This window comes from Rhinolophus ferrumequinum, chromosome 26 (assembly GCF_004115265.2).
Source record: "Rhinolophus ferrumequinum isolate MPI-CBG mRhiFer1 chromosome 26, mRhiFer1_v1.p, whole genome shotgun sequence".
Classification (NCBI taxonomy): Eukaryota; Metazoa; Chordata; class Mammalia; order Chiroptera; family Rhinolophidae; genus Rhinolophus; species Rhinolophus ferrumequinum.
The window spans coordinates 20,902,034-20,928,575 of record NC_046309.1 but is presented as its reverse complement, the minus strand read 5'-3'; the positions used below and the strand labels follow the sequence as shown (position 1 = coordinate 20,928,575).

At 38.4% G+C, this 26,542-nt stretch overlaps 1 protein-coding gene and 1 long non-coding RNA gene across 3 annotated transcripts in view; one reads left to right on the top strand and one right to left on the bottom strand.

Moving 5' to 3' along the window:
• LOC117018011 (uncharacterized) overlaps positions 1–17,639 on the bottom strand; it is a 22,313-nt gene extending 4,674 nt beyond the window's left edge. Inside the window, exons 1-3 of the long non-coding RNA XR_004422154.1 lie at positions 17,548–17,639; positions 1,550–1,702; positions 1,172–1,248 (exon numbers count right to left, since the gene is read on the bottom strand). This is a non-coding gene — a long non-coding RNA (uncharacterized LOC117018011). The remainder of the gene's footprint in view (positions 1–1,171; positions 1,249–1,549; positions 1,703–17,547) is intronic.
• Positions 16,388–26,542, top strand: part of ASB15 (ankyrin repeat and SOCS box containing 15) — a 25,624-nt gene continuing 15,469 nt past the window's right edge. The window contains exons 1-6 of one of the 2 annotated variants that reach the window (XM_033098667.1): positions 16,388–16,462; positions 18,849–18,961; positions 21,770–21,878; positions 23,466–23,518; positions 23,609–23,740; positions 24,838–24,996. In XM_033098667.1, coding sequence (XP_032954558.1) covers positions 18,874–18,961; positions 21,770–21,878; positions 23,466–23,518; positions 23,609–23,740; positions 24,838–24,996 — 541 coding nt within the window. In that variant the 5' untranslated portion in view covers positions 16,388–16,462; positions 18,849–18,873. Of the gene's footprint in view, positions 16,463–18,848; positions 18,962–20,222; positions 20,292–21,769; positions 21,879–23,465; positions 23,519–23,608; positions 23,741–24,837; positions 24,997–26,542 lie in introns of those variants that run through there. The other variant, XM_033098668.1, reaches the window with a different exon arrangement.

Here is a 26,542-nt window from a genome sequence, read left to right as displayed (position 1 = left end):
TTTTGGAAAATCCAGTGTATTTGTCCCAGTACTGACACTATTTACTAGAGACAAATCTAAGTCCAGCAGAAATAACAAGATTTTTCTAGCTTCCTAAAAGAATTACTAAGCTTACCTTTTATATTGAAACTGTTTTAATGTACACTAAATGGAGTGTCCAATTTGAAATGTAAAATATAAAGATCTGAATGCAAGAGGGGCAAGAGCAGGATGTTTGAGTGGTAGGAAAGTTGGATTTACATTGAAAATTTTGAATTTAGCATGGTAAGTTTTCTTCATCAAATTTATATAATTTTTCTGTAACAGTTAATGTTAAAATGCACTTTTTAAAAATCAAATATTAATTGATGGAATATCATGCATTAGCAACTTCAAAAAATTGAAACGTAAGAGGCACACATGAAAAGATCAATTCTTTTCCGAAAGAACAGACTATGATACTGAATTTTAAATAATTCAGATTTTACTCTGGTTACCAATATATAGTTCTATCATATCATCTTGATTGTGATTATGTTTAGTTTACATTAAATAAGGTATTAAAAATAGTTAAAGTCTCCTTGCCTTAGCACTATCAATTTAAAATATGTGAGAGGTCAGAATTATAAAAGACTGGAAGAAAAGGGCTCTCAAAGTGCTCTGATGATCCATTAATGTAAAACCATTTTCTCTTTTTAAAACTCAAGAGTGTGTGCATGTGTGTTTGTGTGTGTCTTTCTTCTATGATTCTCTCCTCCACAGCCTCCTTGCATCTTATCTTACCAAATTCTGGCCTCTTTTCTACTTATTTGTTCTGTACACAATGGTGAGCTTCTTCAAGATGACAGCTGCCTTTCCCACCCATCTCGGCACGCACACCCCAAAATGGTCTAGCATCACGTTCTGCCTACACTAAAATGTCTGCATGCATGGAATAGGGAACCAAATGGAATTGTTAATTCTGTGTCCATTTTATGTCCTGAGAGTATGATACCATTAATAAGTCCTGTGTCTGTATAATGACAACTATTTTTTCAATGAACTTCCACAGTTATGCTTATATTATACTCAGAACAATGGAAAATAAAGAGAGCAGTATTATGACAGAGGCAGAAACTGAGGCACATAGATGTAAATGATTTGCCTTAATTCACAAAGATGTAGACAGATCTGAGACTAACAAATTCCCCACCTTCTTTTAATCCAGGATCCTTTCTCTTAGATGCACTTGAAATGTCTCTCACTGTAGTGAAAATTTACAGCTGTGTTCTAAAAAAAGAAAGAAAAAGAAACATCAGCCTTTCTTAAAATTTACTATGACTCAGTTCTAATCGAGTTAACCTTTAGTTAAATTAAATAGGAAGCAACTGCTAACCCATGTGAACAAGTCACCAGTGTTTAGCAAGATATTTAGCACCTATGAATTTTGTGCTTTCTACGTGGCAAGCACTTTAGCAGACACTGGTGGTAAAGTGGTACATGTAGCTGAGTGCCAGTCCAGAAAACGCCCAGCTTTTTGCTCACCCCTGGTTTAATGGGCTATCCACAGCGCTGCCTCAGTATAAAGTACCTTCTTGTCAGTTTGCTTTGTGCTGCTGCATGGAAACAAATGGCCAGAGTGTCAGCACTGCAGGTCCTTCCAGGGGGCTATGACATCAGAACTCCTGATGGAATGTGCAGCTAATATATTTGACTCACAGTTTCAGTTGTTTGGTTTTTCAGTCTGGAAAAACAACAGCGGAAAGCACAGCCAAAGCAAATAATGACCAGAGTACTGGGAAGCATACTAGAAATAAAGGATTTTTTTTCTTTATTCACATTTTTTTACTCTGTTTTATCCACAACTGAAATAAAATGTGCATTTTTGTTTGATCGCAATCTCCAAGGCCAAAATAATGAACAAGTGTAGAAAGGGAGGATGGAAGAGGAGGAAATCTGAACAATATCAAAGATGAAGCCAAGTGAGAAGTAGGTAGGTATTGCTTCCTGAACAACAAAACTAGAGAACAAAACAAAGTAGGATTCTCCAACGTGTTTGAACAACACCACTTTGCCCAGCAGGCAAAGACAAAGCTGCAGTTCCTATAAGGCTTTTTATAGAGAATGAGCTGGATCAGAGAGGAATATGGTAAATGGCTTTGTGGCGGGTGAGGGGAGTGGATGTGATTATATGACTAGTCAGAGCAAGAGCTGTATTTATAATTCACGGTCAAAGGAAGGCTTGCAAGCCCCACTGTATTTTCAGGAACACAGAGTAATGGGGGGAATGGATCTCTGGAAAGGAACCTCCCAGGGTGATCTTATCACAAATTCCTAAATGGTCAGGACATGGTGGGTGGTCACACCCCAGGCCGATGACTTTTTTAGTGAAAGGTTTTAAACCATCCCTGTCCATTGTTCTTATGCATCTAGGTTAACACACCTTTGAAATACCAGAAGTAATACCTCTCCGTGGGGGTATTAACCCTCAAGAGAGCACATAAATTTCACTGTCCTATAGTCCAATCCCCACCTAGCTTTGTCCAATCTTCTTTAGGTCCCCTTCTTCATTTCAAATGCATTAAAGAAGCTGCAAACCCATTATTTTCCGGAGCCTTTGAGACCTTGCTCCCCAGCATATGTCATCAGCTTGGCTCAAATACACTCCTATAAAAATTCTCTACAGGTTTGGATGTTTCTTACGTGGACAAGGCCAGGCTGCCTCATTCCTCCCTGGAAGTTCAGGGAGAGTGCTACCGAAATCTTTTGTTCCCAAAATAAAAAATGGGGTGGTTCCAGGGACAGTCTCTCTAACACTGTGCTCCAACCGTTTCAACCTAAGCCTCTTCATATCAGTCGCTATAATTATCATCTTGAAACAGGACAGGCATTTCTTGCTACCTATAGATACAAGGGACATGTATTTGGATGTCAGTGTCACTATATGTCCCTTCCTCAGAGCAACAGTAGTGTTCAGTGGTCCTTCACTGCTTGATCACACCCCTCCCTGCAACTGACCCTAAACAGAGGGTACCAGAGGAACCAGAGGCACACACTGTTCAAAAATCTTACATTGTTTCCACTATGAGAAAACCAGCAGGAAAAGCCAACTTCTAAAACAGGCAAATGTAGGTGTGATTATTAGCATTGTGAACAGATTCTTTTAAATATCTGAATTACTCAAAGCATGCTTTCATGTGTGTGTATAAATGATTGACTATTTGAGGAATAGACCTTATAAAAATGTAACCATACGTGTACTTCATCTCTTCAGCATGCATTCTGCTTTAACACAAACTCCCTCTGTTTAGCCTGATAGAACTGACACCTGCATTCTTTCCCCAGACCCTCCAACCTGTGCTAATACTGCAGGTCCGCTCCTTCTAATCATTAAGCCTTTAGGACACTGGGTTCTGGTCAGTGTCAAACTCACTTAAGAATAAAGCTGCAGGTTTATCAACCATGATGAGGATATAATAACTGAACCTCAAACTAGAAGAAGGTTTCAATCAAACAAAGCTAACACCTTGGCCTCAGTTATGTTCCAGCTCTGGAGTCATGAGAGCGGAACGTCCCCACAGACCTCATCCCCTGGAAACTGGACCAAACAAGGCCACGACTGACACCAGGACCTGAAGCCATGATCAGTGGCTCCCTGCCTCAGTCCAGACCAATCAGTAGAGCCCTGGGGCCCAGCTCACATAGCAACCATGATTAATGATTTTCCCCCTGTATAACCGAGCTGCTAGAGGCCATGGAGAGCCAGGTGTTTGAATTATCATTCCCATATTACAGATGAATAAATTGAGTCTCAGAAAATTTAAATAGCAAATCTAAGGTGACAGAGACAGTAAGCAGGAAGACAAGGCTTGTTCATAGGTCTGTCATCAGTAACATATTTTCATTTGTTTACCACAGTCTCTTTTTTTAATTATTTTAAGCATTATTTTAAATACTGTACCATGGAAGGAGATGTATAATAACTATTATATAAATGGATAAAACAGGTATAAATTGATTGGTATAAGAGCAGAAATGTCTCTGAAATGTACCAAACCACATTTTTTTTAAATTAAAGTTTATTGGTGTGACAATTGTTAGTAAAGTTACATAGATTTCAGGTGTACAATTCTGTAATACATCATCTATAAATCCCATTGTGTGTTCACCACCCAGAGTCAGTTCTCCTTCCATCACCATATATTTGATCCCCTTTACCCTCATCTACCACCTCCCTCCCCCCTTACCCTCTGGTAACCACTAAACTATTGTCTGTGTCTATGAGTTTTTGTTTCTCATTTGTTTGTCCTGTTCTTTTGTTGTTTTTGTTTTATATACCCCCTATCAGTGAAATCATATTGTTCTCTGCTTTTTCAATCTGACTTATTTCGCTTAGCATTATAATCTCAAGATCCATCCACGTTGTCACAAACGGTCCTGTTTCATCTTTTCTTACCGCCGAATAGTATTCCATTGTGTATACATACCACAACTTCTTTATCCATTCATCCTTCGAAGGACATTTTGGTTGTTTCCATGTCTTGGCCACCGTAAACAAAGCTGCAATGAACATTGGAGCACACGTGTCTTTATGTATAAATGTTTTCAGATTTTTTGGGTAGACACCTAGGAGTAGGATTGCTGGGACATACGGTAATTCTATTTGCAATTTTTTGAGGAACCTCCACACTGCCTTCCATAGCGGCTGCACCAATCTGCATTCCCACAGACTCTCCAACATTTGTTACTGTTTGTCTTGTTGATGATAGCCATTCTGACTCGGGTGAGGTGATATCGCATTGTAGTTTTTATTTGCATTTCTCTGATGATTAGTGATGTTGAGCATTTTTTCGTATGTCTATTTGACATTTGTATGTCCTTTTTGGAGAAATGTCACTTCAGGTCGTCTGCCCATTTTTCAATTGGGTTGTTTGCTTTTTTGTTACTGACTTGTATGAGTTCTTTGTATATTTTGGATATTAGCCCCTTATCGGAGACACTGTTTGCAAAAATCTTCTCCTATTCAGTTGGTTGCCTCTTTATTTTGTTGATGGTTTCTTTTGCTGTGCAGAAGCTTTTAAGTTTGATATAGTCCCATTAATTTATTTTAGCTTTTACTTCCCTTGCCTTTGGAGTCAAATTCATAAAATGCTCTTTGAACCCAAGATCCATAAGTTTAGTACCAATGTTTTCTTCTATGCAGTTTATTGTTTCAGGTCTTATGCTTGTCTTTGATCCATTTTGAATTAATTTTGGTACGTGGTGACTGATAGCAGTCCAGTTTCATTCTTTTGCACGTGGCTTTCCAATTCTGCCAGCACCATTTATTGAAGAGGTTGTCTTTTCTCCATTGCATGTTTTTTGCTTCTTTGTCAAAAATTGTCTGTCCATATTTATGTGGTTTTATTTCTGGGTTCTCAATTCTATTCCATTGGTCTACGTGTCTGTTTTTCTGCTAATACCATGCTGTTTTGAATATTGTGGCCTTGTAGGACAAGCTAAAGTCAGAGAGTGTGATACCTCCAGCATTGTTCTTTTTTCTTAAGATTGCTTTGGCTATTCAGGGTCTTCTGTGTTTCCAAACAAATCTGATGATTTTTCTTCTATCTCTTTAAAAAATATCATTGGGATTTTGATGGGGATTGCATTAAATCTGTATACTGCTTTGGGTAATATGGCCATTTTACCTCTGTTGATTCTTCCAATCCATGAGCATGGAATGTCTTTCCATTTCTTTGTGTCTTCTTCAATTTCTTTTAAAAATGTCCTTATAGTTGTCAGCATATAGGTCTTTCACATCCTTGGTTAAGTTTATTCCTAGGTATTTTATTCTTTTTGCTGCAATTACAAAAGGAATTGTTTTTTTCATTTCTTTTTCTGAGATTTCATTGTTAGTATATAGGAATGCAATGGACTTTTGTACGTTGATTTTGTAGCTGGCAACTTTACTGTATTCGTTGATCATTTCTAATAGCTTTTTGGTGGAGTCTTTAGGGTTTTCAATGTATAGCATCATGTCATCTGCAAAGAGTGACAATTTAAATTCTCCATTCCCAATTTGGATGCCTTTTATTTCTTTCTCTTGCCTGATTGCTCTGGTGAGGACTTCCAACACTATGTTGACAAGCAGAGGTGTTAGGGGACAGCCCTGTTGTGTTCCTGAACGTAGAGCAAAGGGCTTCAGTTTTTCACTGTTAATTATGAGATTAGCTGAGGGTTTGTCATATATGGCCTTTATTATGTTAAGATATTTTCCTTCTATACCTATTTTATTAAGTGTTTTAATCGTAAATGGATGTTGTATCTTGTCAAATGCTTTTTCTGCATCAATTGATATAATCGTATGATTTTTGTCCTTTATTTTGTTTATGTGATGTATCACATTGATGGATTTGCATACGTTGAACCATCCTTGTGCCCCTGGTATAAACCCCACTTGGTCGTGATGAATAATCTTTTTAATGTATCGCTGCATTCAATTTGCTAGAATTTTTTTTTAGGATTTTTGCATCTGTATGCATCAGAGATATTGGTCTGTAGTTTTCTTTTTTTGTGTTATCCTTACCAGGTTTTGGTATCAAGGTAATGTTGGCCTTATAAAATGAGTTAGGGAGTACTGTCTCTTCTTCAATTTTTTGGAAGAGTTTGAGCAGGACTGGTGTTAGATCCTCTTAGAAGGTTTGGTAGAATTCACTAGTGAAGCCATCTGTTACTGGATTTTTGCTTTGGGGAAGGTTTTGTATGACTGATTCAATTTCATTACTGGTGATCTATTTAGATTTTCCAGTTCTTCAAGGTTCAGCCTAGGAAGGCTATATGTTTCTAAAAACTTGTTCATTTCTTCTAGGTTATTGAATTTGGTGGCATATAGTCCTTCGTAGTATTCTTTGTATTTCTGTGGCATCCATGATAACTTCCCCTTTTTCATTTCTGATTTTGTTTATTAGTGTCTTTTCTCTTTGTATCTTAGTGAGTCTAGCCAAGGGTGTGTCAAGTTTGTTAATCTTTTCAAAGAACCACCTCTTTGTCACATTAATTTTTTTCTATTGTCTTTTTGTTCTCTATTTCATTTAGTTCTGCTCTGATTTTTATTATTTCCTTTCTTCTGCTGACCTTGGGTTTCATTTGTTCTTCTTTTTCTAGTTTTTTAAGGTGTAACATGAGGTTATTTATTTGGGATTTTTCTTGTTTCTTCAGGTAGGCCTGTAATGATATAAATTTCCCCTTAAAACTGCTTTCACTGCATCCCAAAAATTTTGGTAGGATGTGTTTTCATTCTCATTTGTTTCTATGTATCTTTTGATCTCTCCTCTGATTTCTTCTTTGACCCTGTCGTTCTTTAATAGTATGTTGTTTAATCCCCACGTATTTGTGGTTTTTCCTGCTTTCTTTTTGCAGTTGATATCCAATTTCAAAGCCTTGTGATCAGAGAATATGCTTGGTATGATTTCAATCTTCTTAAATTTGCTGAGGCTAGTTTTATAATCCAGTATATGGTCTATCCTTGATAATGTTCCACGTACACTAGAAAAAAATGTATAGTCTGATGTTTTAGAATGAAGTGCTCTATAAATGTCAATTATATCCATTTCATCTAAGGTGTCAGTTAGGGCTGCTATTTCTTTATTTATTGTCTGTTTGGATGATCTATCCATAGCTGTCAATGATGTATTTAAGTCTCCTAGTATAAGTGTGTTTTGGTCAATTTCTCCCTTTAGTTCTGTTAGTAGTTGCTTGGTATATTTCGGTGCTCCCTGATTGGGGCATAACTATCGATGACTGTTATGTCTTCTTGTTGTATAGTCCCCTTTACCATTATGAAATGTCCACCTTTGTCTCTTGTTACCTTTTTCACCCTGAAGTCTGTTTCATCTGATGTCAGTATAGCTACACCTGATTTTCTCTGGATACCATTTGCTTGGAGTGTCAATTTCCACCCTTTCACTTTGAGTCTATGCTTGTCCTTGTAGTTGAGATGCATCTCTTGGAGACAGCATACGGTTGGGTTTAGTTTTTTTATCCAATCTGCTGCTCTGTGCCTTTTTATTGGCGAGTTCAGTCAATTTACATTTAGGGTGATTATTGATATGTGAGGATTTCCTATCATTCTATCTTTAGTTTTCTAGTAAGACTGTGTCTCCATTGTTTCTTTGCCTTTTTGTTGTTGTCTATTATTTCTGTGTGGTGGTATTCTATGATGTTTCCCTCTGTTTCTTCTTTTATTACAGTATATATTTCAGTTCTGGAATTTTTTTGAGTGGTTACCCTTAAGTTTATGTAAAAGAAAGTTTGGTATTTAGAGTATTCCATTTTCTTCAGCATGCTTACTTTCTCCATTCTCATATTCCAGTTCAGGCCTTTACTCTCCCCTTTTTATGTTTTGGTTGCCACAAATTGTCCCTGTTGATGGTGGTCGAATAGCCTCCTTTAGTATTTCTTGTAGTGCAGGTCGTGTATTAGAAAATTCCCTCAGCTTCTGTATGTCTGGAAAAGTCTTTATTCCTCCTTCATATCTAAAGGATATCTTTGCTGGGTATATTATTCTTGGCTCATAATTTCTCTCTTTCAATAGTTTGAATATTTGGTTCCACTTCCTCCTGGCTTGTAAAGTTTCTGCTGAGAAATCTGATGATAATCTAATGGGCTTTCCTTTGTTGCTTACTGTCTTCTTTCCCTGGCTGCCTTGAGGATTCTTTCTTTGTCATTGATTTTTGACAGTTTCAATACAATGTGCCTTGGAGAAGGCCTTTTGGGGTTGAGGTAATTAGGTGTTCTATTTTCTTCTTGGATTCAAGGATCCAGTTCTTTCCACAAGTTTGGGAAGTTCTCATTGACTATTTGTTTGAATATACTCTCTGTTCCCTTCTCTCTTCTCCTTCTGGTATGCCCATTATTCTTATATTGCTTTCTGATGGAGTCAGAAAGTTCTTGTAGAGTTCTTTCATTTCTTTTAAGTCTCAAGTATCTTTCTTCTTCCATCTGTGTCATTTCCAGGTTTCTATCTTCGATGTCCCTGATTCTTTCCTCCATCTGTTCAACTCTACTACCTTAGCTGGCTCTTTCAGTCTTCATTTCTTCTATTGAGTTCTTAATCTCCAGAAATTCTATTTGGTTCTTTTTTAAAATTTCAATCTCTTTGGTAAAATGTTCATGTTGTTCTTTGATTGTATTTTTGAGTTCATTAAACTGCCTTTCTGTGTTTTCTTGCATCTCGTTGAGTTTTTTCAGAACTGCAATCTTGAATTCTCTGTTGTTTAAGTCACATATTTCCATATCTTTAAGTTCATTTTCTGGAGACTTTTCACTTTCTTTCTGAGCTGTCTTGTTGCCTTGGTTATTCATGGCAATTAATGACTTATTGTTTCTCTTCCTAGACATCTACAGGAGTGGGTTCTGCAACAGGTTGATAGGAAGAGGTCTTTCTAACAGGTTGATAGGAAGAGGTCTTTCCAACAGGTTGATAGGAAGAGGTCTTTCTTTTGTTTTCCATTACATGTTGGTAGAATGTTTTATTTTCTCTCCAACTGCAACCTTTTTTTCTCTCTCACACTGTAGTGTTATGTTTTCTCTGCACTATTCCAGCTCCTCTCACAATGTAGGGGATTCCCTGGAAGGCGGGCTTCTCCTCTGTTAACAGTTCACCTGGGTGATAGGATGCCATGTCTGTGTGGGGATGCAGAGAGCTTTTGAAGTTCCAAAGCTCTTCTTGCACCAGATTCAGAGCCTGGGTGTTTCAGCAGTTCTGTTTACTCCTGCAGGGATCTGCCCAGATTGGGGGGACAGGAGCAGGGTGGGTGGTGAGAGGTGGCCCAGAGCAATGGCGGCGACCACCACCACAGCCAGTCCTGCTTCCACAGCTCCCTCCCCTTTGCCAGAATTAGTTGGGCTGCGAATCTGTGTCTGCGGACCACAGTTCTCAGAACTGCAAATATTCTGTTCTTTTGATCTGATACTGCTACTGTTCTGCTTCTAGCACCAGGCAGGAGGTGGCGGGAGAGTTCTGGGAGGGGAGGGAGGGGGCGGCTAGTCTCAGTGCCTGAGGCTTCCGTTCTCTCCTCAGCAGTGAGGACACAAACCACCGTTTTCAGCCTTCTTCCCTCAGTCTTTGCTCCGAGGTCTCTGCCATGAGCATTGGGTTCAGCCGTATTATATGCTGCCCCCTCAGCCCTGTGGGCCATAAGCGGAGCCCTAGCAGTCCGAGTCCTTCCCTCTCCCGCAGCCGCGGTAGCTCCGGGAGGCAGCGAGCTCGGAGCACTGAGCTAGGTCTGCGTCCTGCGCCCGCTCTCCCTGTCTCTGCACTTCTCCCTTCCCACCTCCCCCCGCTCGCGCAATTCGCCCACCTTTAGGTTATTTCTGTAGTATGCCTCTTAGTCTTGCCTGTCTATTGCGCAGGGAGTCCTTTGTGGAGTTATAGTTTTTCAATTTGTTGTAAATTCCAGGGGAGATTTCAAGAGGCTCACCTCACACCGCCATTTTTATGACATCACTCCCCGCCCCAAACCACATTTTAAAATGCTGGGTATAGATTTTTCCATAAATTATATTATACTCTAAACCTTCATATGAATTTTTAATATTGTAAGTTTAAAAAAAGCATTGTATGAAAATTAAAATGTTTCACAATGCTGGTTGCTTTTTATAAGAATTCTTTACCAAAAAATTCAAAACTATTAAATGCTTACAGTGTTCTAAAGTTTTACCTTGACTACTTCAAGACACAGTTAATAGTGGTATAAACACAAAGTGTTTTTCAAGGTTTGCTCCAAGAATCATGGAAGTACAACCTCTTTTATTACAAAGATGAGTTAGGTCCTCTGATTAAGGCTTTCCAAATTTTGAAAGAAGACAGGTAAATTCACTATGGTCCATGTGTTTATTCATTAACACCAAGTAAAAAGAATGGATCAGAGACATGATGAAAGCCTACAATGCTCCTCGAAACCTAGGGTGTAGAGTGTTTCAGGGAAAAGGAAGAGAACAACGGTAGCAGATCCAACAGAGGGCATGAAAAATAAGAAACGAAAATTGTCAGTCAACCTTAGACACTAGGAAGTCACTGAGACCCTTAAGAAGAGTTGTTTTAGTAGAGTGGTAGGGACAGAAGCCAGATGGCTTTGTGAACGCTGACAGTGGAGTGGCGCGAGTTAATCCAAGGATTACCAGGTCAGAACAAGTTTAAGGCAGGTTATTTTCAGTAGAAAATCAGTAAGACTCTAAACTTTGTTGGGTTTTTTAACTGGAAACCAAACAATCCTCCCAATTAAAGTCCTGATTTTCTGCTTGCTTCATTTTACATCTGCTGCTCACTTTTTTAATACTATATATTTTCTGTAACTTGACCTCAAGTTTCTTGATCAGATTAGATGTCACTGAATGTCATATCCCCATCTGTTTATTGGATTGGCAGCTACTAAACACCAATCAAATGAAAGACAGTAATTTCGTATAACAAGAAGATTATATTTAATGAGATTTGACATAAGTCTAAAAGATAAAGAGAAACAGTGTGTGTTAAAATTCATGACAAGTGCCTTTGGATCTGCAGTTTTAGGCACTCACAGATTTGTCTCTTGAATAGCTAATTTAGAAATATTTTTTAATTGTATTTAAGTGGTTTTGCTTTGTTCCTTCAGCAGGAACCCTCCTTGCAGCTGGGTTGGCAGATCATTTGTTTTCATGAGATCTCTTTGAACCAATCAGGACACGGATAATCTTATTATACCTCTGTGGGCTTGTGTTTCTTTTGAAGAGAGTCTAGAGAAGTCATGGGTAATACTTTACTGTGTGCCAGGAACCACTTATGTTTCAGTTGTACAAGGTCAGATCTTAATTTAACCACCAACTGGGTATTTAATTTTAGATACACAGAAGAGCACATTGGCTCCAAGGTACTTCCTCTGGTTTAGGAAGGCAAGGCCCTGGATAAGAATGACAAGATGATCATTCCAAAAGGTGAGATTATGAAATATTTGATCTGTACCTCACCAACTAGCTTATTAAGTCATTTAGGATTGGGAATATTTTAAACAAATTGAAATACGTATTGTGGTAGTTTCTCATTACTCTCTTTACAGTTGATCATCTGTGGGTTTGCCTGCATCTGTGGGCCTTTCTAATTACAGAATAAAACCAGGGTTGTTTTGTTTGTTTGTAGAATATTAACTCAAGTGTATAGTTAGTAAACATAATAAAAAATAGTATCATGAGAAAAACAGATCAACAATAAATATCTTATAGGAAATGTCAATATATACACTATGGAATCCCAGAAGGGTTTTAGCTTGCCCTGGTTTGTAAGAGAAAAAAAAAAAATTAAGTGATTCTTGTCAATAATTAAAATAAATTTCTATTAAGCCCTTTTTATCATGGATAACAAAAGATGGATGCTTTATGTTCAGAGAAAAAGATTCCTTTAAATTCCTTTAAATCAGATAAAGAAAAGGAACTCAATAGAACTGGAAAGTTGCTTCTGAAAATTAAATCATAGACTCTTAACGTTGAAAAGTCCTTAGAATTTATCTGATACTGTCACTCATCTGGTTCTTAAATAAAAAGATAACTTCTAAGGAACCTATTAGGTTGGTGCAAAAGTGATTGTGGTTTAAAAGGTTAGAAATAGTTGCAAAAATCGCAATGACTTTTGCACCAACCTATGTCTAAAATGATACTGTATCTAAAACGAAATGATACGGACCAGGACATCCTAACACTGCTCTGTACTGAGAACATTATATTATTGACATAAAATATAACTTTAGACCTCTCTTGTTTTTATAGGTATACCTTGTTTTCAAATGAAATTTACCTAAAATATTTATATTCCCACCAGAGTTGTTGGATGGGTTTGCTGGTCGTTTGCATAAATTCTTTTAGAAAACTTTTTCTGAGGCTTATGAATACTAGGATTAGAACCTGTAGCCCTCTTTTCATTAATTCCACGAGAGTAGCTGTGTCATTAGTTAGAGTATATGCCACAGTGGTTAAGGCCGTGTGGTTCTAATGTCAAATGACTGGATTTATATCCACACCTGCACCGCTCACGACATGTATGTACTTCAGCAAATTACCTAAAAATTACCTCACAGCTCTGGGCCTCAGTTTCCTCATCTGTAAAATGGGGAAAAGGGTGTAGTAGAAATTAAATAACATAATGTATTTAACAAACTTAACATAATGCGTGTCACAGGTAAGCACTTAATAGATGTTACTTATAATAATTATTAAAATTCAATACAACAAATATTTATTGAGGACCTGCAGGGTACCCTGGAAGGGAGGTTCTGGGGAAATGTCTAGCATGTGTTATTTAAAGGTAGCAAGCTCCCTGAGGCATGGATCCGATTGTCTTGTGTCTCTACTGTGACTGGAACATAGGAGACACTGGGCACCTATCTTGAATGAGTGAATAGGACCTTCTGAAACTCCTTAGGAAGAAAATAAAAATCACTGAGAACTAGACAACTCCTTTGTCTTTTTGACTTAAGTAGAAAAGGGGAGTGTACTGTGTGTATTTCAACAAGGTATTTCAAAGAATCTCTCGATGACGGTCTTGTGATCAAAGAGGAGACATTAATACTAGATATTGGTGTCTTTGGGAGAATTTGTAGCTGGATAAACATGTTTTCTTGAAGGGTGCTAAATCATAGATCAATATCAACCTGAAGGCCTCTGTCCTGTGCCAATTTCTGTTCAACATTTATCATTATTAATGGAGCAGATATATAGAAGACATGCAGATAGACCCGGAAATAGAACAATACTTGGAGGGATAGGAAATACACTAGGCTTTTCTTTCTTTCTTTTTTTTTTTAACCAGCGAGGCTACCTAATTGTCTTTAACTCTTAAGTCTGGTGATTCTACAGAAAAGGAAGGAGAAGGAAATAATGAATATGTCAGAGGGTGAATGTTCAAAGGTAAGAAATAGAGCTAGAACAGTCAAACAATCTTTAAAATTCTACTTCCCCATTCCAGAAGAGTTCAATCACAGAATAATAACAGGTAATGTTTATTTACTACATGCAATACGTCAGACACAGTGAATGAGGCAGCTAATCCAGGAGGGCAGGATTTGAATGAAGGTTCAACTACAATGGCCCGCGTAGGATTTCAAAGTAAGAGGTGAAGAAATGCAATGGCTCATTATTGTCTGAGTAAGTTTCAAATGGAAAAAGACTTGACTTGAGCAACAGACAGGAACTTTTGACATGTCAAACAGAATACACCATGCCCAGGAACAAGTATTTTTTTGAGAGAGGATATATGTATGTATATATACAGAGGGTGCCAAAAAAATGTATACACATTTTAAGAAAGGAAAAAACTGTATTAAACTTGTAATACTGAATAGATACTGACAACAAAAGATGAACACAAGTCATGTTTGACTTCTACAATTATAAGAGGTGTTCAAAGTGGTTACCATCAGTGTAATTTTAATAGTTTTTTCCTTTCTTAAAATGTGTTTATATTTTTTTTGGCTTGTTCTCGCTCTATAAATATGTGTGTGTGTGTGTGTGTGTGTGTGTGTGCATGTGTATCTTTTTATTAAGGTCTAGAGATAGTTAATTTTTATTGTTATTGCAGCTAATTAATGTAGTCAAAACATTTTTTACTCACCCTACAACTCAGTTGTGTAAACCAAATGCAGCCATTTTACTGTCTGTAATTGGCGTCACCTTCCTCAGCAGCTGCCATTCACTAATTAGTAGAAAATAAACTGTCTTGTGCAGACAGACACAGAAACTTAGATAATGAAGCCATGGCTTGGATGAGTTGGGTACATGGATCCATCTGTCAGATTTCTGCTCTTCCCCAAGCCAAGAAACTCTCTCCGCCAGGTTTCACCTGTTTGACTATAAATTTCAGCAATTTCTTCTCTTCTCAATGTCACCAAGGTCCCCGGCTTGCCGGAAAGTGACCTGTCTCACCACCCGTAAGGCTCAGCCTGGGAGTCAGAGGCCTGGCCAGTTTTCTGGAAGCCTTTGTAAGTGTGGGTTCCATGAGGTTATTCTTAGTGCCTTCAAAGTGGCTCGTCATGTGTGATTGAACATACATTACCTTCTATGCATGGCATGAAATATTGTTCAAGGACATGAACTTTAATAATTGTGTAGTTTTTCATTGCTTGGGTGTACAATAATGTCTTATACACATTCCCTCTTGTTTGACATTTTATATTGTTTTTAATATTTTGGCAGTTTAAATATGACTAAGATGAACATTTTCACGTGCAAATCATTTTCCATACATCTGATTATTTTTATAAGATAGATTCCTAGATTTAGAATTACAGGCAAAGGGTAAGGCTTTTTAAAAATCATATCATCATACTAGTTTGTGATAAGGGTACATTTATTAATAAGTTGCCTTTTCGTGGGCCATGGTTGCTCTAGTCTTCTCTATTCTGCGTTTACATTACCCTAGAAATCCACATACTTGTGAACCTAAAGTTCCTTTCCATTCTGTGTGTCATTTTCAAAAGCTAGCCTGCATCTTCCTATATCTCTGTCATAATTGAATTTGACTTGGAAATCAGTAATAGAGAATAAAAAATGTCTAATTTTGTAACATAAAACTAGAGATAAGCAAAACTAGTATGACAAGTTTTATCTCTAGTGTACTCGTATTTACTTAGAAATCAAGCCTCAGTTAGTACAGTCCCAAAATTGGAAGTGAACTTGGCCAAAACATATGTATGAGTACAAGGTTATTCTATTCTTTTGCTAATTTTTAAGAGTAGTGTATATTTGATCATCCATTTAGTCATTCATTCAGGGAATACTTAGTGAATTCTTATCACATACCAGATATCATAATATTTAGTGTCTAGAGACCAATATGTCCATTTTGTCTTTTTATATATTTTCTAAAGATATGAGTTTTGTTTCTGTAAGGCAACATAAAAGTAGCATTCGTTGTCTGAAGTAAGATTGTGTGTGTGTGTGTTTTAAATTTATCAACACAACAAGTTATGCTGTTAAGGAAGATGCTGTTTCAACTGGTCTAGTTCTCACTGTCATCCACAGGATTTCTCTCTCATAGAAAAAACAAATACGACAAAGAGGGAATTGGTATAACTTATGACTTATAAATAAAAGTTACCCAATTCTGACACCGTTTTACCTCTCTTTGAAATTTCTTGGGGACTAGTCAGCTCGGTCACTGAAATCAGCCAAATGAAGCCACTTCTCTGATTTGCTATTTTGTGCTACAGGATTCTGAAAAAACAAAAGTGTGTAGCCACCAAATAAAAACTGGAGTTACAACAAAATTTTATTTATATTGATTTCAATATATCTTTAAAATTATCCCTATGAATGGTCCAAATGAAGAAAAATGAGAATGAGCATTGTTTTGTATAGAATAACTGTATTTTCTTCCCAAAACTGAGAAATGACAATGCCCTGTATCTATTGTTATTCCTCTAACAGGACTGATCCTGGTGATTTTCTCTGGGACCTCCAGCAGATGAGCTCATCACCTAAAAGCCATAGCAGTTTCAAGGTAAAAGAAAATTTCTTTGGGGTATCAGGCTTCCCCTTCCACACACAGAATCCGCACCTCCTTCAGAAGCTCAGAATTTGGATTTGGGCTGGCCTTATATAAAACTGTGACTAGAACCAAATTTTACTGCATTGCTCTTTCCCTACGCCCTCTGTCACCTCCCACTGGACTCAGTCTCAGACCCTTTGCCATCTTCCCCACCCCAGGTTCCCCTCAGTAACTACTCCAAGAAATCCTGTTCTACGCTGGCGGCCAGTATGGTGCTATGGGCATTTTAAAAGGGACGCTAAAAGATGAAACAATAAGCCCGAAAGCACAGACTCTCTCACTGATGTAGCAGAATTACACTGGTGTGACAGGTGCTGGGGGCCGTGTGATATTTATGGACACAAAGCCGTTCCTTGCACCGTGGAAGCAACTGTTCAGTCTGAGAACACTTAACGCCAGCTCTGTTTAAGACCCACAGACGTGGTTTCAATTTTGTTTTGCCCGGGACAGAGTGTAAGGGTGAGTGGGGTAAACAGACTTGGGTGTCATTGGAAGTAAGCCAACCAAACAATTCACAGGGAACAGAGTCGTATAGCCTTGGTTCAGGGAACAGCAGACCCTGGCCGATCCTGGGCTGGGAGCTCCGAGGGACCTCACACACTTACAATAGTACAGTGTTTAGCGCGGATCACGGACTGGAGATGGTTCAGAGCGTCTGATGCAGACACGTGTCATGTACCCAGGTTCACTGCTGTGTCACTCCTTGCAACATCGCCCCAATCTCCTGACCAGTTCAGTCAGGCACCCACTGGCATGTTGATCCTATTTTTTTTAGACAGCAATGTTTACACTCGAAAACAAAAAGTACAGAACGCAGGCAGGTTTAGGACACCTGAGACCACTCTAAGCAACACAAAGCCTTACTGCCCAGAGCCAAAGATAAAGATTTATATGCCCCTGGAAGCTATTTTTTATTTTTGGAAGTTATTGTCATCGAGAGCGGGCTGTGAAGAGCAAGGTCAGAGTGTTTTAAGGGCAACAGACTGTGGGATGTTTTCCAGTGGCTTCGGAAAGACGGTAAAAACGAAGGTACTCACGTTCTGTCCAGACACTACTTATTAGCTCTGTGGCGTTGGGTGGGTTTTTTAACCTCCTGAAGCCTGTTTCCATCTACACACGATGACTCTGTAGTACCTGAAAGCAGAATTGGAGGATTTGAAGCAAGTCAGTGAATGCAAAGTGCTTTGCACGGCCTTGGAAACAAAGCGATTGCTCAATAACTTACAGCTATTATTATAATCACTGGTTTTGTAATTACCAAAGATAATCTAAAACTTACATGATCACCAAACTTTCCTTTCCCCATTACCTAAATCTAGGATGTTACTTAGCCTGTATTTGAACTAATAATTATTGATACCTGAATAATACAGGTAGCATTTGAAAATCCTGTATTTAACAATTCTTTAACTGGGGCACATGAAAGGGCCTCAGAGGATCCATGAATTCTCTAAAATTATAGGCAGAATTTTGAGTAGGAATGCATCGCTTTGGAGAGAGAATCCATTGCTGTCATCAAACGTGTTTCTGGCCCAAAGCAAGTTTAACTACTCAGTGCATTAAATGAAAAGGCTAACCATTCAATGTGATGGTCCCAATTACTTTGTAAATTAGCAGCATATGGAGAATAAATAAATCTCACTAGTGGGCTTCTCCAGAACAAGACTGGCAAATTCTTGTTTAGAAAGGGTCGATTAATTTTTCTAGACTGAGAAGCAGGGTACCAGCGAATAGGTCTTAAAGGGTGTCAAAATGTTATTTGGCCTTTGTCGTGCAGGGAGTCACGCAGGGTCTCTGGTCCCGCTCCCCACATAAGAACGCAGGATATGGTGAGGCCAAAAAGGAACACCCATGGAGCCATAGGTAGGGGAGTCATACCACTACAGTCTCGTTGGCGGCTGGGTTGGAGACACAGGAAACAGGGGCCACACAATTCTCAACCCTCACTGCGCCGCTTGCAGGCTCAGCCACCATCTCCTTGCTAGCCCCCTTTTTCTGCTAGCCTAGCCACAGCAGTTATATTAGTGCCCAATGGCTCACTGGTTACAGCTGACGGCCAACTAGCCTCAGCTGATGGCCATTTGATCACAGTCGATAGCCATTTAATACCTGAGCCAGCACCTTTCTATGTGAGGCCGAGAGCCTGGAAACTGCTTTTTGGGGCTCTGTCCCCACAGCCTTTCCTCAGCTAGCTGATTGGTGCTTACAGATAATTTTTAATAAAGGCTGGCAATAGGTTGCCGACCTTCTGCTGGGATTGAGTCCTGTTCATTTTAAATTTGAGGAACAGATAAATAACTCTTTTCCTGCCCTTCTCATAGCACCTTGATGCCTCTAGGTCTATTCCGGTGATGCTCCCCTGAATGTCTGTCGGATGCCCTACTGCCCCGGCACACAGATCTTCACTTCATCCCCAGCTTTCAGTAACAGGTTGGAGACAGCTTGTGTCAGGTGGGTGTTGTTCCATGTAGTAGGAGTTTTCTCACCATTTCTACCCTGCTGTCATTAGGGATACAAAATAGTTAAGAGTTTTAGATAACTTCTCTCTGGAGGATAGTTAAAAGGACATTAAAAAAAAAAAAAAAGAAAGAAAAACAACTTTCCACAGACCAACTCAGTTCTCTAAACGGTCTGTGATCTCTCATGTACTAGAAGCCCAAGTTTCAAACAGGTTTGGAGTTAAGCTGGTGATTTAACTAGGTGAAAGGCTCTGTATCCCGTTACTAATCCCAGAGCCACGCAATCCCCTGTCGCCACAGAGATATCAGTGGGAAAGGCAGCTGGCGATGCCACAAGCTTAACTTCATCATCTAATTGTGCTGTCGGAAGGACTCAGTGCTTTTCCGCTACTAATGAGTCAACACATATTTTCCAGTGACCACTGAAAACAGCCCTGAGCTAGAGCTCACTAGGAATGGAAGTAGAGAGAGAAGACATAAAGGAAAAAGAAAGTGTTTTTTGTGTTTTGTTTTTTTTCACTCAGAAAACTAATAGTCCAAGTGGGAATACGAAACACAAATATGTGAAGAATTTGCAAAACAAACAAAAGGAGTAGAAATCTGGATGTTGGAAAAAAATATTATGTAAGAGGAGATATTCATAGATAAATAAGGCGAGAGAGGATTGGAGACTTTCAGCAAGGGCTTCCATAGGAAGGAAGTCGTGAGCCAGGCTTGAGGCAGCGTGGGCCATGTGTGTGGAACAGCTGGAAGGGCCTTGCGAATGAAGAGGAATGAGATATACAAGCACAGGAGTGAGAGAAATAAAGCCACGCCCAGAGTGGGCAATCACATTCGTTTAGTTGGAAGAAAGGCTGCATACCTGAGGAACAGTTAGCTCTGAGGCTAAAGCAGAGCTTAGAAGATGTTAGGCTTCATTTATTAACTCATTCATTCAACACACAGAGACCACAAACCATGAGATGGTGCTTCTGTAGGTACTGCTGACACAGACGAATTCTCTGCTCTTATTGGATTACATGCTCGGGGCAGGAGAGAGACAATGAACCAGTAACCAATAAAAAAAAACAAAATAAAATACCACTTAAATCTGTTTGTTGAACAGACTCCCTGGGGCACATGTTGGCCTCTGAGTAGACTGAGATATCGTGGTGTGAGAAAACATGCTTAGTGGATTGCTGTTACTGACTCACGAACAGTCTCCAAACTTTATCCCTCTTCTCTCCTTTCTGTCTCAAGGGGACAGTAAGGCCACTCGTGCAGAGCAGTGAACAATAAAAGGTATAAGGATGCCATAGAGTTTGTGTGCAGTCTGTGCGCAGGTCAGTGACCTTGGCTATAACCATATAAAGAACTGTCCTTAAAATTTGAGTTTATTTAACCTTGACAATGAGAAAAAGTAATGCAAGTGTCAACTGTGTTTTGGAAATTGCCCACAGAGTACTCTTTGTTTATTTCCCCTTGAAAAGACACACCACAGTGTATAATTTCAGACAGATAATGCATTTGGCTTGAAAAGTACCAGTAGTCAAAAATCATTTTATTTTGGTCAGTCAATCCAGATGTAGAACTATTTGCATTTCTACACTTAAGCAATTTTCTAAGATAAAACAATGGATCCAATAGTAATGAGAGCCACTCACTCTTCTAATCTGATCATTGGAAGAAACAAGCCAATGAGAAATAATTTATATCTTTGCTCGTTATCAGAAGAGATGGGCCAGTCAAGAGCAGTGGCTCATAATGGGTATAACTGTGCAGGGAGCAGGAACAGGAAAGTGGTCTCTGGTCTGGGGATGGAGTTAAGATGGTCCTTATGTCAAGGACCATCTTCAGATTTCAGGAAATCTTCAGATTTCCTGAGGGCAAGGCCACTACATTTGTGACTTTCCATTCTCTCTACTTTAATTCAACAAATACTGGAGGTGTCAAAAAAAATGTATACACATTTTAAGAAAGGAAAACTGTGTTAAAATTGTAATACTCAATCTATACCAATAACAAAAAAATGAACACAAGTCACGCTGGACTTCGGCAGTTACAAGAGGTGCTCCAAGTGGTTACCATCAGCATCCAGACACTTCTGAGTACCACGAACTACTGCTTGAGCAACATTGACCAAAGTGTCCAGTTGGATACATTTTTTTGGCACCCCCGGTATAGTCATTGAAGAGCTTCCCTGTGCCAAGTGCCTTCTAGAGCAGTAGGGGATGCAGAGATAAGTGTGGTACACCCTTCACCTTGAAAAGCATAGCGTCTGTTACAAGAAGTTGAACACAAATACAGAAATAACTGCAATTCAAGGCAGCCAACTCACAGCATTGCTGGTGTGAGAAGAGGGATTAATCAGCATATTAGCAAACACAGCAGACAGAATAAAGACTAAAGAATGTGAAAGGCTCACTGTTCTTTATTCTTGCCACTGTCTTACTTCTTCTCAGGTAGAGTTTTAAACTTCTAATGTGCTGTGTAGAACAGTGTTTTGAGGCAACTCAAGGGCCAAAATTATTGTAACTCAGAAGTGTGGAAAAAGTGAATTCTTGTAAGCCCAACTGTAGTTGTTACTGAAAAGACAAAAATCAAAATTAGAAAATACCAAAGGGCAGGTATTTAAAGACTTCAAAAGTTACAACGGGCTTCACATATAATACAGATTAAAATGTTAACTGCATTTGTGTTCGTTAAATAGAGAAAAGTGAATGCATTTTGATTTTTCATTTTGCATCTTTCATGTTAACTGTATGGTGTTCTTTGCCATTTGCTGATAATAAGAAATTAATTCTTTCAAAATTCTATTCAGTCATGGATACTAATGATGACCCCGATGAAGATCATCTTACAAGTTATGATATTCAGCTCAGTATTCAAGAATCGATTGAAGCCAGCAAGACTACATTTTACCCTGAAAGGTAACAAAGTGACTGTCCTCAACAAAATTTCTTCATGCCATTCATTTTGGTATAAGGTGAAATGAATGACATTTCCTGACTCCTCCTCTAGCGAAGTGCCCACCCTTTTTTTCTGGAAGAGAATTGAACAGCTCCACAAGGGTCACTGTGCACACGTTTAGCAGTCTGACCTGCCACAAATCCCCATCTCCAGTGCAAGATGGAAGTCACCTGGAGGCGAAATTCCTAGTTGAATTCAGTTGCACACGATTGCCTATTTTCTAAATCAATATGGAATCAAAAAGGACAATAAACTTTAACAACTTTGCAAGTACAGTTTATACAACTGACGTATACATAGATATGCAGAGGTTTGTTTTGTATGTTCCCATTCTTCCCCTGACTCAGGCAACCTTTGTAAGTAATGGATTCCATTTTCGCATCTTTAAAATATGAAGAATAATGCTAACCCACATAGCCCAAAAGTTCGGTGAATGGGAAAAGAGTTGAGTGCTTTTGTCATATATGACAAAGTAATGTATCAACCAGAGCCTATTTCGTTGTCTACTATTCAAATAACAGAAGTTAATAAATTATACTGAAAATTGATGTTTTATGTTATCAGTGGTTCTAAAGTCTGAGACTGCAAAAGTAAATTTCTCTCTCGAACAACATCCATTATTCTTCTGACAAAAATAAACTTCAGTTTACCTTTACATTCTGTTATATTATTTACAATCTGGTATTCTGAAATTCAGTGGTGCTTTTGAATAGAGTCAGTGCTATAAAATTATTGCTTTTGAGCTTTTAAAATTTTTCCTGTCTCTTTAATTTTCCCATTATCTTCAACAGATTTTAGATGTTTAGAGTTCCATGATGGCATTCACAACCCTAGAATGCCAGCAAATGTTTCTTGATAGAGTTAAATCAGTTTCTCATGAAATACATGCCTGTTTCCTTTGAATAAACACACACACCAGAGAATTGTCATAAGGATTGAAATCATGAGCTAATGCACCGGTGACTGGAAGTTTGTTCAGTAAATGCTCAGCCTGTTTGCACTTGTGGATGAGGTGATTAAGACTCACATGCAGTGTGGCTCATACACTCTCAAGTAAGCAACCATTAATTAGCAATTATTAAGTTCGAAGTGACAAACATTTATTAAGCACAGAGTTTTTAAGTTGGGAAGAAGCCTTAGAGATCTTCCTACTTATACCCATCACTTTACAGATGAAGAAACCACCAGTTAGAGAAGCCAACTGGCCTTCCCAGGATTACAAAGTCACAAAATCTGAACCCAGCTCTTCTCACTCTGATTTCAGTTGCTTACTCCTTTTTCGTTGCTAAGAACTCATTTCAGAGACAGCGTTATACTCTTGTATTTTGTCATCTTCATGAATATTCCTGAGGTCTCGTGTATCACAAATACACTGTGTACCTGACTCTTAGACACTTCCTGTTTACAGTGGAGAAAATCAGTTGAGTACATTTCCTATAGATCCTCATTATTAAGATTATGTACAAAAACTCAATATAAATGAAAATTTGGGGTTCCTTGAAGTATACCACTTTTATACACAGGGCTTGTTTTCCTTTCCTTGGCAGATTTGTACCACTAAGTGATCAAAACAGAAAACTCGTGGAGGCCATAAAACAAGGTAAATGAGGGTATTGCCTGCACAGGGATGAACTGGAGAGTCCATCTTGCCATGGCAGAGATTTGTTACCAGCCCATGTGTTTCATTTAGGTCACATTCTAGAGCTCCAGGAATATGTGAAATGTAAATATGCGTTAGATGAAGCCGATGAAAAAGGATGGTTTCCCCTGCATGAAGCTGTTGTTCAGCCTGTTCAGCAAGTACTTGAAATCGTTCTGGATGGTAAGAGAACATAGATACTTTAGACCACATTGAAACAAGAATGTAGAAGTTGGGAGCGTTCTCAATGAACATAACAAGGAAAAAGAAGAGACGGAATAAAAGATTAATTGAAATTGGGAAAAGGCAATACCCATGTTTTAAACTTAGGGTACAAAAATTAGCATATTTCATGAGATTCAGCGTTCACCTTTGCATCCTTCTAAGGACACAGGTTGGCAGGAAGATGTGCTTATCTCCTAAAAGTGATAAAAGTTTGTACATATCATGAATTAATTGATTAGAATATAAATCTTGTTGCTTTTGGAAGTTGGTTTTTAATTTTTCATCTTGAACATCTCTTAACAGTTTCCAAAAATAATTATGTAGTACAAGTAGTACTTCCTATATTTTTCCTCATATTATATTAATTTTTTCATAGTGTAAACATGAATAAATATCATGGTAAATTGACCCAGGGTTAAATATTAATAATTTCCATGTTCTAACACAGTATTTTTCACATCTCGGCATCTTACAGAACACGTTGTGAGTGCCCTATCGTTCAACCTTCGGTGTTGCTCCCTGGTTCTATGTTCTGGGAGGTAATGATAGACACTTGATAATTAAGTATCCAGCGCGCTAGCCAGCTAAAGAAAATAGAGAGCTAGACTGATAGACAGACTGATAGAGAAGATGGTGTTAAGTATAGTATTTCTAACACTTTCTGACAGGATACATTCATTCAAATGCTTCCTCATTTCCACATTCACAGACTTCATTTGACAAAAACCAATTTCAGATAAAATTTAAATAGTAATACTAAGGATTAGGGAATTAGATTACCATTTACCAAGAAATGAGAATTCACAACCCATTAAAAAAAAAAAAGAGCACCTTGAAACTAGATGTTGGTTTTTTAGCTGTTAACTTGGTTAGCAAGTCCCCGCTCAATTTATACTGACCATCATTTGATCAACGTCACTCACACCTCCTTTTGGTCTTCCCTTTTTCACCAATTGACTTTGCTCAATCTAATGTATATAACAGTGCATTCTTCTGACTTATGTGATATCTTTAAGTAAAGATTTTTAACTTTACACAATGCTTTCATATCTCAGCATCCTATAAGACACTCTGGGAGTTCAAGACCGCTGATGGAGAAACACCCTTGACTTTGGCAGTGAAAGCTGAGCTGGTGGAAAATGTAAGAACTTTACTAGAAAAGGGAGTATGGCCAAACACCAAAAATGACAAAGGAGAGACGCCCCTTCTGATTGGTAAGTGACCTTTTTTTTTCTAGAACTATTATAGTTTGAGACAAATAAATATTTAATACGTATTTATTGGAAACCACTATGTTTTGGCTAAAATTATGTGACCTCATCTCCTTCCTTTCCCTGAGTTCCTCCCCTCACCCCCATCTCATCTGTCTGATGATTTCGTCTTTCTGTCCCACAAAAAGATCAAATGTGACAAACCCTTCAGCACCAACTGACTGGGAGGGATCTGAATTAGGAGTTTTATGAGCCCAGAAGTGCTAGTTCTAAAGGAATATTCTCTAGGCGGGTCCCAGCTGTAAGGAGGGCTGCATTGTGGTACAGAGCCAGAGGAAAGAGGCAGAAATGGGATTCCAAAGAGAGATGCCAGGTCTATAGAAGAACAATGAAGCCAAAGGGACAGGAAGAGGAGGAGCAGATTCCAAGTACTCAGATGCAGCACCGAGCACCTACAAACGGTTCACCACTGTGACACGACAAAGAAGTAATGATAAACCTAAAGGTGTCATTTATCAGCTTCTTCTCAGTCGTGCGTATCCTGCTATTTGGTGACCTATGAGAATTGGCAGGTCTGTTTGCAGAAGCAGAGAGAGATGAGATTAACTCCAAATGACCAGAGATAACATTTCCTTTCTCTTAGGAGATAGTGTCAATGGAGTAAGGATTTGGACTTAGGTACCTGAGATTCGTGGATTTATTTTTTTCCCAGTTCTGTTGAGATATAATTGACATATAACATTGTGTTAGTTTAAGGTATAGGACGTGATTGATACGCGTATATATTGCACAATAATCACTACAATACATGTAGTTAACTTACCTCACTTCACATAGCTACAATTTTTTTCTTATGCTGAGAGCTTTTAAGATCTTTCTTAGCAGTACTGTTATGTAGATTTAAATCCTATCTATGAGACTGCAATCATGGGCCTCAGTTTCCTCATGTGTAAGATGGAAATACACCTCCTACCATGCAGAATTGTTATAAAATTAGAGAAAATATAAATATATTAAACCCTTGTCCCATGGTAGATGCTCCGGAGAGAGAGCCATTATGAAATTGCGTGTCCGTGGGTGTGTGTGTGTGTGTGTAAGAGGATTATTACCTAAGATTTTTTATCAGCACTGACAGAGAAAGAAAATAAAACATAATGAGTTGTAGTCACAGCTAGTTTACCTACCACAGTTCCTGTTCACAGAGAAATCGCTGATGTTAAAAACAACCTGAATATTGTTAACAGAAAACTTAGACAAGTCATGAACAAGAGTAAAATATTTACACTCGACCACATTAATTCAACATCAGTGCAACTAACATTTCTGGAGGTTCATGGTCAGCCAGATGCCGTGATGGGCAAATGAATACAAAGATGAGTGGGATAATCTTCCTCCTCTCAAAGAATCTCGTGGGAAAGCTCGATATGATGCAAATAGAAATACTATAATAAAGGTGTGTATTCAAAGTAAATTAGGGAACTAAGAAGGCAGTGAATCTGTGACGCCTCCAAAGAGATAGTTGCTCTTAAGTTGTGACTTGGGGTGTAGA